Source organism: Trichechus manatus, unplaced genomic scaffold (assembly GCF_000243295.1).
Source record: "Trichechus manatus latirostris isolate Lorelei unplaced genomic scaffold, TriManLat1.0 scaffold00109, whole genome shotgun sequence".
NCBI classification, from domain to species: domain Eukaryota; kingdom Metazoa; phylum Chordata; class Mammalia; order Sirenia; family Trichechidae; genus Trichechus; species Trichechus manatus.
In genome coordinates, this window is record NW_004444045.1 from 296,407 (window position 1) to 309,188 (window position 12,782).

At 34.3% G+C, this 12,782-nt stretch overlaps 1 protein-coding gene and 1 non-coding gene across 3 annotated transcripts in view; both read left to right on the forward strand.

Annotated features, from left to right (window-relative positions):
- The window catches only part of TNKS (tankyrase), a 187,519-nt gene that overhangs the window by 115,103 nt on the left and 59,634 nt on the right, over positions 1-12,782 (forward strand). For both annotated transcript variants that reach the window (XR_002825161.1, XM_004383374.3), the window contains exons 6-11: positions 129-223; positions 1,695-1,761; positions 2,065-2,251; positions 7,459-7,580; positions 9,060-9,151; positions 9,247-9,325. Coding sequence is in view for 1 of the 2 variants with exons in the window: in XM_004383374.3 (XP_004383431.1) it covers positions 129-223; positions 1,695-1,761; positions 2,065-2,251; positions 7,459-7,580; positions 9,060-9,151; positions 9,247-9,325 (642 nt within the window). In the remaining variant the exon portion in view is untranslated. The remainder of the gene's footprint in view (positions 1-128; positions 224-1,694; positions 1,762-2,064; positions 2,252-7,458; positions 7,581-9,059; positions 9,152-9,246; positions 9,326-12,782) is intronic.
- LOC111821838 (U6 spliceosomal RNA) lies at positions 6,455-6,561 on the forward strand. Its single transcript, XR_002825174.1, has one exon. It is a non-coding gene; the product is annotated as a U6 spliceosomal RNA (small nuclear RNA).

A 12,782-nucleotide genomic window follows, 5' to 3' on the forward strand; every position in this document is an offset into this window, starting at 1 on the left:
GTATTTTTCTGTGTATATTAACATCCATTGTGCTTAAATCTAAATGAATGCGGATTAAATAGCAAAGCAAAAATTATTTACCTGAAGAAGGGACCGTGATTCCTTTTCTTTTTTCTTTTCTTTTCTAGTCTACTCCTTTACATCTAGCAGCGGGCTACAACAGAGTTCGAATAGTTCAACTTCTTCTTCAGCATGGTGCTGACGTTCATGCAAAAGACAAAGGGTAGGTGTATCATTTTATTCCTTTAGTGGGTTTGTTCGTGGCTTGTTATGTGTTTTGTTTCCATCATCTGTTACTCTAACATTTTTAAGCTCTAAGCAGAGAAAGTCACATATCCCAGTTCTTTACAGCTTGTAGCACTTTAAAAATGTTTACAGCTTTGACAGCAAACTTCATTTTCATGCTTCTGTTTATTAAGGATACTTCTCATAAGTCAGTTTAATTTTATTACAGTTCTGTTATTTGAAGTTGAGTTATTTCCCTCAATTGCAGTTATTAAATTTTCAACTCTTAAACTGTGTTTCAGAAAAACAGATAAAACAAATAGAAAATTCTGATAGTCCAGTAGCATAGATGTCCTATTTGTCATATATTGAAAGGATCATCTCTTAATAATAAACCAAAATCATAAGTATAAAACATTCTTTTTTTTTTTTCCGGATGAAATAGCAAACATCTAAACTGAGAAAACCGAAGCGGTCCTTCTGAAAGTTGACATGGGGGAGGTGGTAGGAGGAAAGCAAGAAAGCAGTTATGTTGTTTATTTTACGAATGAATGAATTTTGGAAAATTTTGTGCCAGTTTTCTATCTAGAATCCAGTGATATTGTATGAATTGAGTCCGCTCTCCTATGTGGTGGGCTAACACTTCTCATTATCCTACCTTAAGATGCTTAAAGCTAATTGAACCTACTACCCAGGTACAGCAGATTATATTATACCCTTTGTGATTAACAGAATAGAGAAGACATACCCTGAAGGAAGGTTTCTTCCACTTTGCCCCTTTCCATATCGGGAACATAAAATGAAGAACTCAGGACCTGAGACAATTATCAGAAGGGGAATCTATCCATTTCAACTCTGCACTTTTAGGTGTTTTGTTTCTCTCTTGGCTTTGCCAGGTTTTATACCATAAGTGAAGTGTCCCAGTAGTATAGGGACATAAATGCCTGATGCTCTTGTACATCTCTCTTTCCTTGTGCGCATCTGAAAACAGATGGGTGTACAATAGGTGAGTCGTCAAGACAAGTACACCACAGAAAAAGGGGGCATCTGACTCATTTAGAACAGTACTTTGTTTTGCAAGTTATAATAGTTGAAATATTTGATTCATATGCTGGAAATTACTGTGAAAGTGACCAAAATAATAGGAATATTTCAATTTACTACCAATTAATTTTTTTTTTTTTTTTGGTAAATACTTAATAGGTAAAGCACACAATTGCCAGTTAGCAGATGTTCTTCTGTTTCCCTAAATGTTCTTTAAATTGGTATTTTTATTATTGTTGTTAAGGATTATGATAAACATAACATGTTGGTGCATAAGCTGTGCTTTGAATTTCCTTTTCAAAACTTAAAGTATTTTTAATATAATTATGTTGGGATTTAGTAGATTTTTGTTTCTTAGTACTTCATGGATAAGTGACTCCGGGTTGTTGGACATTAAGTATTTTAATTTGCCTTTTTTTATTTAGTGGACTTGTGCCTCTTCATAATGCATGTTCATATGGACATTATGAAGTCACAGAACTGTTGCTAAAGGTAGGAGAAATTAAAAATTTTGAATATTTTTTCCTTGTTGTTTTTTAACTTGTAATAAATTTTCATGTTTTTTTGGGTAATAAGATTTTTAAGAGAATAAAATAGTTTTAAAAATATTATCATTGCCTTAAAAACTTAAAACATTCTATTAAACTTACTTTCAGCTGTTTTTAAAGCTGAAATTAAAACATCTATTGCCATTTCTAAGAATTGTAACTAAAATTTATAGTGAAATTAATGTGTTCTGAGTTTTTTTGATCCAGTGAAATGATCACTGACCTGAAACTTTTTTTCTCAATTCAGCATGGAGCTTGTGTTAATGCTATGGATCTTTGGCAGTTCACTCCACTACATGAGGCTGCTTCCAAGAATCGTGTAGAAGTTTGCTCTTTGTTACTTAGTCATGGTGCAGATCCTACCTTAGTCAACTGCCATGGCAAAAGTGCTGTGGATATGGCTCCCACTCCTGAGCTCCGGGAGAGATTGACTTGTATGTATTTATATCCTAAACTCTGTATTGCTTGTTGCAAATTGAAATACCACATTTCTGTTTCGTTATTAGTGTTTTGTCTAATTTAGATAATATTCTTCAGTTCTTGCAGGTTTATAATCTTCATTTCTAAACATATACTTTTCTTCATGAATTCCACAGGAATCTTATCTTGTATACATAGTTTGTATATATTTTGTGTTTATTTAAACCTAGTTCTAATTCATATGTTGAGACTCCTTTTTTTTTAAAGGCTAATGAGAATGAGCCAATCCACAACCATTTATCGAATACCTGTTTTGTGCCAGGCTCTGAAGATGCAACAGTGAACAAAACAGAAAAAAAATCTCCAAGCTCATAGAGCTTATATTCTTGTGCTATTGGTGATAGATAATATCTACCATTTTCGAGCCCTATTTCCCAAGCCCTGTGTAAGCACCTGACCCATACTATCTCATTTAAGCTTTATGTTTCATTTTTAAATTAAAGAATAATTTGCATATAGTATAATTCATCCTTTTTAGTATATAGTTCTGGGAGTTTGGACAGGTACATACAGTCATGTAACCGGCACTGCAGTCAATGTTAATTATTTCAGGATGGATGAATTTTTGAAAACTTTGTACCAGTTTTCCATGTAGTCTCCAAGGATATAAGAATTGGGGCTGCTATGCTATGTGATAGGCTAACGTTTCTCATTTTCTCACCTTAAGTTCTGTCACCCCCCACATTTCTACATGTTCCTTTATAGTCAGCTCCTCTTAAGAATCCTTTTAGTGGAGGCATTTTGACTCTGCATCTCCATTTCTAGACACTTGCTTAGAGAAGTTAATTTAAACGCCTAAGAAAATCTTTGCTAAGTGGTAAGTTAATGAAAAGGCACAGTCAAAATGATGCTGGCATCATTTATGTTTCAACAGGTTTAAATTTAGTTGTCTTAACCCAAGAAGAGTTCCCTGCAATTTTGATCTGGTTTAAGTGGAAATTTAAACTTATTTTGGTACTTGACCAGATGACATCTAGCAGATTACACATTAGCACAGACCAGATTGCAACTGGGCAGATGTCTCTGTGATGAATCCTTTTAGTGGTGCATTTATTCTCTCTCCCACCCGTACGACTCTCACCATATGCTGTCTTGCGTTATATAGTTCATTTTTCTATATGTGTGTTCTATCTTGCCAATGAAATTTAAATTCTTAGAAAGACCTTTGGTTTTATTATTCTTTGTCTTCTTAGCACCTGCACAATGCCTTGTACCTAATAAAAATGTGTTGATGGCATTTGTATTTGGGCCTATATATCTACCTACCCCCAGCCTGGCTCAGTGTATTGTGCATAGTATGTGCTCAGCAAGTTTACTGAATTAAATTTAACTGAACTTAAAACTTATAATTTTATCTTTTTCTCATTTCCTTTCTTGTAGTTTATATCCTGGGCTCAACTTTGTCCCCGTGTCACCAACTGACTCTTTTTCTTCCTTTCAGACTTTTTTTTTAAATTATGAGTATTATTATATGTTTTTATATTGCATTTCACTGCTCTTTCTTATTCCATGTAGACATGAAAATTAAACCTAAATTTATATAGTTTTATAAAAGGCGCAGTCCCGACTGGCATACTCTTCAAGCTTTTTAATATCTATTTTATTAAATAAGATTCTGCCAAGGAATTATTCGAAGAAAACAACTTAACGAAGTTGAACCTTCTCTAACTGCAGTTTTCATTACCATGTCCACTGGTTTATACTATGCATTCACATTTACATTTTTTTTTCTTTAAAGAAAATCATATAGGAAACAAAATCAATACTTTTATCATGTCCATTGATAAAACATTTTCCTCACACACATATTTTCTGCTCTTTCTTACCTTTTTATTTGTTGTCTTTATGAAGCCAAATAAAAAAGGTAGTTTTAATTCTGTGCATATTGAGAGTTGAAAATACTGGAAGTAGCTTTGATTCTTGTTTTAAAAATATATTTAGAAAGAGTAACTCTTAGGCATTTTATAAATACTAAGTTTTCAGGGTAAGTTTGAGTCATTTTACAGTTTTACTACCTTCTCAACAAGATAACTTCTTTGAGGTACCAAAACAATCTTTATGTTACTTTTACATTTAGATATTTAGAAGGACAGTTATAAGTTGACAGATTTTCCCTCCTCTGGGTTATTTATTTTTAATCTTAAGTATTTGCCAATAAAATATTTTTTTTATTTGAAAATCAGTTTGGGCCAGAATCTTTACTTCTTTTCTAAAAGATAAGGACTATTTTACATCTTGCTATTTAAGAAAATGTCATGCTGTTTAATTGCATTATATTTTCTTAATTTGCTTAGTGCTGCAAACAGTCTTATTTTTTATGTTTTTTGTAAATTTACTTGCTGATTTTCTTCTAAGCCATATTTCTTGGACTTAAAGGAGTAATTTAAAGATAATGTTGCTTTTATCTCTTTGATACTTTTAGAATATTTGTCATTAGAGAAAAAGCCAGTATGATTTGAATTCAGCTTAAGTTTTTCTAGACTGGTGATTTAGGCACAACTGTATTTTTTGCTTGACATCAGTTTTCAGTACATTACTTTCCTTTGCAGTTGTCAGAATCCAGCCCCTTATGTATGACAGTTTACAATTCTCTCACTTCATTTGTCCCTAACTTAATCATTAATATGAAAATCTATAATTTTGTTATTTGAATTTACTGGCTTGCTATCATTTCATTTGACCTTGATTTTTTTGTTTCTGAAGTTAAGCACTAAACTTTGAGGAATTTAGAAATGATAAAGTACCACTACACAGGAAGTTGTTTTTTATTAAAAAAAAAAAAAAATTTTTTTTTCCTCCCATGATTTATTTTGTAAATATTCCAGGGCTTTGAACCGATTCTTCCCAGTTGAGACATGGCCGAGAAAGCGAAACCAGAACTGACCTGCAGCTTTGAACCGATTCTTCCCAGTTGAGACATGGCCGAGAAAGCGAAACCAGAACTGACCTGCATTTTTTAAATTCAGCTAAACCAGAATGGGAAAAATTATAAGTTAAAACCCTACTAGAAACCTAATCTCCCTCTTAGAAAACAGTGGGAGCGTATGTGTTGCATAGTAACAAAATCTCTGACCCACAGGATTTTGAGCAGAGTCCAAAATAGCGGTGACCTGCTCAAAGATGGCAGCTGACTGCTCTGCTTTGAATGTGTGTTACTCTCCACAGTCCTGCCAATAATCCAGTCTCACGCACCAGCCTTCTGAAAGGGCTCACTATGCCTATTCCGAGTCTCCCATTCCAGGGCTTTGAGCCATAATTTTTCCCGTTATTGTTCCTGATCACCCTAATTGTAAAAATTCGGGTCTGTTCCAGTTTCGCTTCATCAGCTATGGTGAACCGGTTCAGAGCCCTGAAATATTCAGCATTCATGCAATAAATATTTCTTTACTGAGTATCTCCTATGTTCCAAGCACTATGCTAGGTGATGGGGCTACCATAACAAATAAGACAGTGAGGTATGTCCTATGATAAGACTAAATGCAAGTGCTGTGGACCTCATAAGAAGGAATTCTCACCCAGTAATGGGGAAGCTCAGGAAGGCTGATCCAGAGTATTGAAACTGAGATCTTAAACCATGAGTAGTAGTTAATGGGGAGTGTGTGTGTGTACACATGAGTGTCTGTGTGCCTCTGTCTTTTGAGGGAGAGAGGGGAGCAGTGATAGAGCCCTCAGAGGAGAGTGGAGAAAGGAAAAGGGAAAGAAAGAACATCGTACCGGGCAGATGCAAAGGCCTGAGCCTAGGAGGGCCTGAAATAGTTAATAAATCTGTTAGGTCACACATCATTAGTAACTTTTTAGAGCAATTTTCAGCATTTTGTTAAGTTGGCGATAAGTTGGCATCTCAAAATACAAACCAAACTTGTAAAATGGTAAATAAGACCAACACGTTGTTTTCTGGTTTATGCAATTAATTTAACAATGGCTTTTTTAAAAATTCGCTGACCTACTTTTGTAAATAATACATAAAGTATTAAATGTTCTTTGAAAAATTTTCCAACTCTGGTACTTCCTCCATAATTCAGTTCTTTTCAGTGTCAAGACAATCACTATTAATCTTTCGGTGACTATTTCTCTAAATGTCTTTATCTGTATCACTACTTAATAATTGGTTGTGGTGGCAGTAGTAGGCGTAGCAATGACACCAAAAAATTGAGTCAGTGCTTGCTTCGGCAGCACATATACTAAAATTGGAATGATACAGAGAAGATTAGCATGGCCCCTGTGCAAGGATGACACACAAATTCGTGAAGCGTTCCATATTTTTTGTAAAACCAAATGAGACTAACAAGGTACAGGAGTCCAGTGACTAGGGCCAGAAGGCAGAAGGGGACAAGGAAGCTGGTGATAGGGAACCCAAGGTTGAGTAAAGATATTGTTGATATGTTGTGAGATTGTTAACCATTGTCATAGGGCAACATTTGTAATAACTGTTAAATGAGAAACTATTTTTGTTCTGTAAGCCTTCATCTTAAGTGAGAATAACAGCACAATTGGAAGAGCGTAGTCAATGTCACTGAACTGTGCATGCAGAAATTTTTGAAATGATGTATGTTTGGCTATGTATATTTTCACCAAGAAAAAAGGGGGGTTGAGAAGTTAGAGGGTTGATATGTTGTGGGGTTGTTAACCAACGTTATAAAACAACATGTGTACTTCTGTTTCATGAGAAACTATTTGTTCTGTAAGCCTTCACCTGAAGTACAATAAAAAAAAAAAAAATTAAGTCAGCCTATCCTTAGTTTTTTGCTACTTGAATTTTTCATTTAACATTACTATCTACTTTCAAGCCAGTATATATATGTTTAAAGCTGGGGCCACTTAGATGTCCACCGAAAGGAAACCGATTAAATAATTTATGGCATACTCACACACTGGAATACTTTACAGCTTTAGGTACTCTCAGTTTTTTAAATTTTGCTTCAGTGAGTATCTTTGTGTGCGTATCTTTAGGGACTGTAAGAATCTAAATCAATCTTCTCTCAGAACATATATATTTCAAAATTTTTTCATTAATCTGCACCTCTGTCATATCGTCATATTGCTCCTGTTGCCAAAATAGAGGAATATGTAAAATTAATAGTTCTACTACTTATTTGTAGTTATGTGAAAGATTTTTATAAATATTAAATCTTTATTATGTCAATCATTATTTCACTAACAGATGAATTTAAAGGTCATTCCTTACTACAAGCGGCCAGAGAAGCAGACCTAGCCAAAGTTAAAAAAACACTTGCTTTGGAAATCATTAATTTCAAACAACCTCAGTCTCATGAAACAGCCCTGGTAAGAGTCTATTGTTAATTCATTCCTTGGGTGTATAACAGTAATGCAAGCACAAAATATGATTTCCATTTCAGAAACCTTAAAGTAATTTTAGTACCTGAAATGCCAGGAATTTGCATTTTAATGTTGGTTGCATTGATTTTTAAATTTGGTTTGGGCAGTGATTCTTTTCATGGGTGAGGGAATAGACATTTGCTCAACTTTGATTTGGGATTTTTTTTTTTTTTACCTTTGTCTTTATACAGCCTATTATAACAAATCTACTTTGTAGCCAGTGCTTTCATAACTTACAAGATGTGATTTTCCCTATAGAATCTTCTTTTTCTTGTGGTTGCTAGATAAATACTATATTTGTTGTTCTCTAAAAGATTAAAGTGTATGTTCAGAGATACTCGCATCATCCTCTTGAACAATCGTATTCAAGGAGCTGATCACATCCGTTCTAGAAACGTGATGAGATTATGACCTTTCTGCTCCAGACCCAGATGAGCTTTATTCGTGTTTTCTCTTCTTTTGCACTTTCAGAACGATTAGTTCATTTTCCTTGACATTGACCACGTTAAGGCTCAGAGATGAGGCTGGTCAGTGGTTGTCACTTCTGAATTCAGAATTTAAGCAATATGTGATGCCTGTCTCACAGACCTCTACATGTGCTTTAGTTAACATTCTCACACCTCCCTGGCACAAAAAGGTGGTCAAACTTTAGTCAACATCTGCTGAAAAAAAACATTAAAAGAGTCATCAAACTGAAATGGGCTGACTACATGTGCATTTAATATGACTGTCAAACTGAGGTTTATGTACACTCCAGCCATACACACAGCATTGTGCCAGGAGGTACTTAGCCACAGAATAAACCTGACCTGCTTTCCCAGAGCATTCACTTCATTCAGTAGAAAGTAATTTTTAAATTTTAATATAAACATTAATATAAAATGAAGTAGAATACAAGAGTTGTATAAATATTAGGATAAAATAAAATTTCTAAGAATATGTCTTCCTCAAAGCTGCTTCAAGTCTTATCACATTCTTGCCATTCCTGAGACGTATATGCTTATTCACCTGTAGTGCTGGGCATACCTCTGTGGAAAAGTTTGAGAAATACTGACTTATGTGGCTGACAGTCTAATGAAGTATTGAGTAATTTTAGGTTTCCGTCGCTTTGGAGAGGCAGTATACTCATGCCTTCGATAGAATATGTATATACTGGGATGTTCATTTATTAGCTAAAGGAAAAGAAAGGAAGTCTCTCTAAATGTTTAATTAAGAGTATAATTTCACCTTGGTTTTAAGGCTACTGTTTTGTACTTGCAGTGTATTCAGAAGGAATTTTTATTTTCTCCATAATTTAAAGTTCGTAAGTGTTCTAATGTTCTTTGAGATAACAGTGTTCTAAATCGTCAGCAGATGCTATTTAAATTAGACATCTACTTTTAAATAGAAACTTCTGTTATTGACTTAGGTTTGTTTGTTTTCCAGCACTGTGCTGTGGCCTCCCTACATCCCAAGCGAAAACAAGTGACAGAATTGTTACTTCGAAAAGGAGCAAATGTTAATGAGAAAAATAAAGAGTAAGTGTAATTGCAGAAAGAGTTGCTCGATTCTTAAAGAGGAAGCCCAGTAAAGCTAGAGAGGAAATTACCTTTTCCTTTTCTGCTCCCTGTAGTTTCCTGACTCCCCTGCATGTGGCTGCTGAACGAGCTCACAATGATGTCATGGAAGTTCTGCATAAGCATGGAGCAAAGGTAAGGCACAGGCCTGCGAGAAAGTACCAGGCTCCGCCTTCAGTCACTTGCTACGCCTCTGACTGCTACTGTTCTCTCTAGTTTTTCTCAGTAAATGAATTTCATAAAGCACTGCTAGCTTGTATTTGAATTCATAGATTCTACTTTTAAGCTGATGTAAATCCTGTTAGTAGTAAAAATACTTGTGTTTTCTTTGTAACGGAATGTCATTCTTCTATAAAGCAAGTGAAATGTAGCTACAGTCTTATTGTGTGAAATATATTTCAACTTTACAGTATTTTAAGTGTATAGAATTGATATATTTTGATAGTCAACATTTCAGTGATGTTTATCATGAAACGATTTATGTAAATGATAGAAAGTCATAATATCTGACTAGAAATTCCTAAGATATTTATTTTAAAGCATATTTATATTCCTTCAAATTGCTACTGATGATAATTTTCTCAAATATCCTCTATACTGAAGAAGTATGAAATTTTAAATAATTATTTTCCATTAACATTATCTGAATGATATTCTCTGAAACCCTGTGAATCTCTTGAGGGAGGAAGGAAGCAAATTGGTTATTTTCAGAGGAGACTGGGACTTGGCAAAATCTTAAATCCTTAAGGGTGCATGTTTTAAAGGAGCAGTCTCCAAAGCAGGTGCTGACACCCTATGGGGCACACATGAGCCATTGGATGCAGGAAAAAATATTACAATTTTAGTTTATATTATTTTTATTTTATAATGAAGAAATTAAAAATTACTAATATTTAATACACAGATTAATGCTAGCACCCTCATTAGGTCCATGTGTCAGCTGGTGTGAATTGTGTCAGATGCTAAGGTTTACCTGAGGAAGAATGGGGTTTCCTGGTCTGGAGAGATTGCCAGTGGCAAACTCACTCATCTGTTCACTTTCAGCACGCTGTGACCTATTGCAGTTTACATGTGCCCAAATGAGTGGATTTATGGGTACTGTCCTAAATGTCGGAGCCCTGGTGGCACAGTGGTTAAGAGCTCGGCTACTAACCAAAAAGTCAGCAGCTCAGATCCACCAGCTTTTCCTTGGAAACCCTATGGGGTAGTTCTACTCTGTCCTGTAGGGTTGCTATGAGTCAGAATCAACTTGATGGCAGTGGGTTCAGTGGGTTTATTCTAAATGTTAGAACTATTGTAAATACCATACTTGATCATCAGAGGGCGTGGCCTTGAAAATCTTTTATATCCTAGAGAGATCCTCTGGTTATTTCATGGAATAATATTTTAAGGACTTGTCATACTTAGTGATTGTGCATTTTTCTTTTATGACAGGAAGAGGGTTGAAAATTTGCTGATAGTTCTGAGATGGCAAATGACTAGGACTTTTATGTAGGGTTTTTTTTTTTTTTTAAGAAACATAATCAGACTCTTAGAGGTAAAAGGTACATTTTTTAGTGAATGAGAAAGTAACTGCTTTCTTAAAGAAACTTAAACACAAAGGCAGCATTTTGAAAAGATTCTTAGAAAATGTCCTGTTTTGTGATTTTGTTGCTGAAAAATTACGTATATGTGTCACTCAGCCATCATAGCTACATAATTTTTTTTTTTTTTAAGTGAAAACAGTTTTCTAACCTGTTTAAAAGTTTTTCTTAATTTGTGTTTAGGTGGTTTTTGAACCTATTAAAAAACATTATAACACAACATCTCCGAATAAGTTTGCAAGAACATTGAGAAAGATGAAATTTTACTAGCAAATTTCAATTAAAACCATAGCATAATTAGTAAACTGTGTTAAAAATAAGGATTGTGTTTTAGTAACCATAGCTAACAGTGTACTTCCTCCATTGGTTCTACATACCTGTGTGATGTCTTCTCAGCTAATACAGCTATTGGAACCAGCTAGCAAAATAAACTGAACTTAGAATCAGACTTTCAAATTCCTACATCACAATTTTTTAATAAGATTTAAAAAAAAAATGTTTTTAATTAGAGCAAAAAGATATTTTGTGTCATTAGTAATTAAAATATTTAAAAATTTTTAATTATTTCATCCTTTGTAATTTGTTTTTTGCATAAATTTTATAAATGTTGCTAATATATTAATATAGCACTGCTTGCTTATGATTTATAAATACACACATATATAATATTGAGAGGGTTCTGAAAACATTTCTTTTAATCACAGGGTACATGATCCAAAATTTTGGATATCATTGTTTTAAAAGCACAATTGATGTTTTTAATTAAAAATCAGGATGGGATGAAATGAAAAGGGTGATAACAGATTTATTAGCGATTTTGTAGGTACAGCGATGGTATTTTTATAAAAACTATGTCTTGCTCTGTCAAGCAGAATATACTATAAAGTAAGTGAGCTTTCTGCTACACTTAAGAGCATCATATGTTGATCATTGACCTGTTTTTTAAAATGTTTTATGGCATTTATCATGTTCTTAATAAAACTATGAATAATGCCCTCCATTTTGAGAAGATACTATTTATTGTCTCCCAGAAGTCATTTTATTTCATAAAGGTCCAGTGAATAATAAAATTAATTTATAGCCTGTCCTAGTCAGCATTACTGTAGGTCAGCATTTTTCTGCCTTTCGTATGCACAGTACATTCTCTTCAGTAACGTCTCTGTTCATCAGCGGGGCATGTGTAGTTTTAAATACGCTGCCAGTGATGTAAAAGGACTTCTAGATTAGCATATCCTCCCTAGGCCTTCCACTATAGTTCAGCTAAATTGAGAATTCCTGCTAGTAGGCACTTTAAAAGCAGAAGAAAAGAATCATACTTAATCGAGGTTATGAACCAGTAGATGCCAACTGTCCATCATCCCATTCACTCATCCCTGTTTCCAAGACAGGAAGATATTCCTCAGGATGTATCTGGTGGTTAAGGTGTTAGTAAAAATTCTCTCTAGAAACCTGACTTATCTACTGTTAGACCCCAATTTTTGTTTGTTCTACATTTTCTTTCAGGGGAACTCATAGTTTTGATATGCTTTTGGGCAACATGATTTCCTTGATTCTGAAAGCACCTTCTGAACAAGCAGTCCTGCCCCTTAATTCGGATTCAGCCTTCTTACACTGCTTCCACTACCTTGCTGCCTTCCCCTGTTGGTGATGAGTCAGTCTCTAGGGCTGTTAAATCAAAAGAGTCAGAAGAATTTGCGAGAGATCTAATTACCACTAGCTCATTTGTCATTCTTGGACAGATAGAACTTATTAATAGTTTTATAAGTCAAAACACTGTTTTGTCCAAAGTTTGGTGATAAATACAAAGTCTGAGTTTATTGTGCATTTGAAACTAAACATATTTCCTGTCTAACTTAGGCATGCTTTTCAGTCTAGAATGCTCTACTTTCTAGCTTTGTGGCCTTGGACTTAATTTCCCTGAGCCTCTATTGATTCATGTGGTGATATGTGAGTGTTAATATTTCCCCTACATTTTTTTTTTTTTAATCAAATGAGCAAATTTGTGCCTG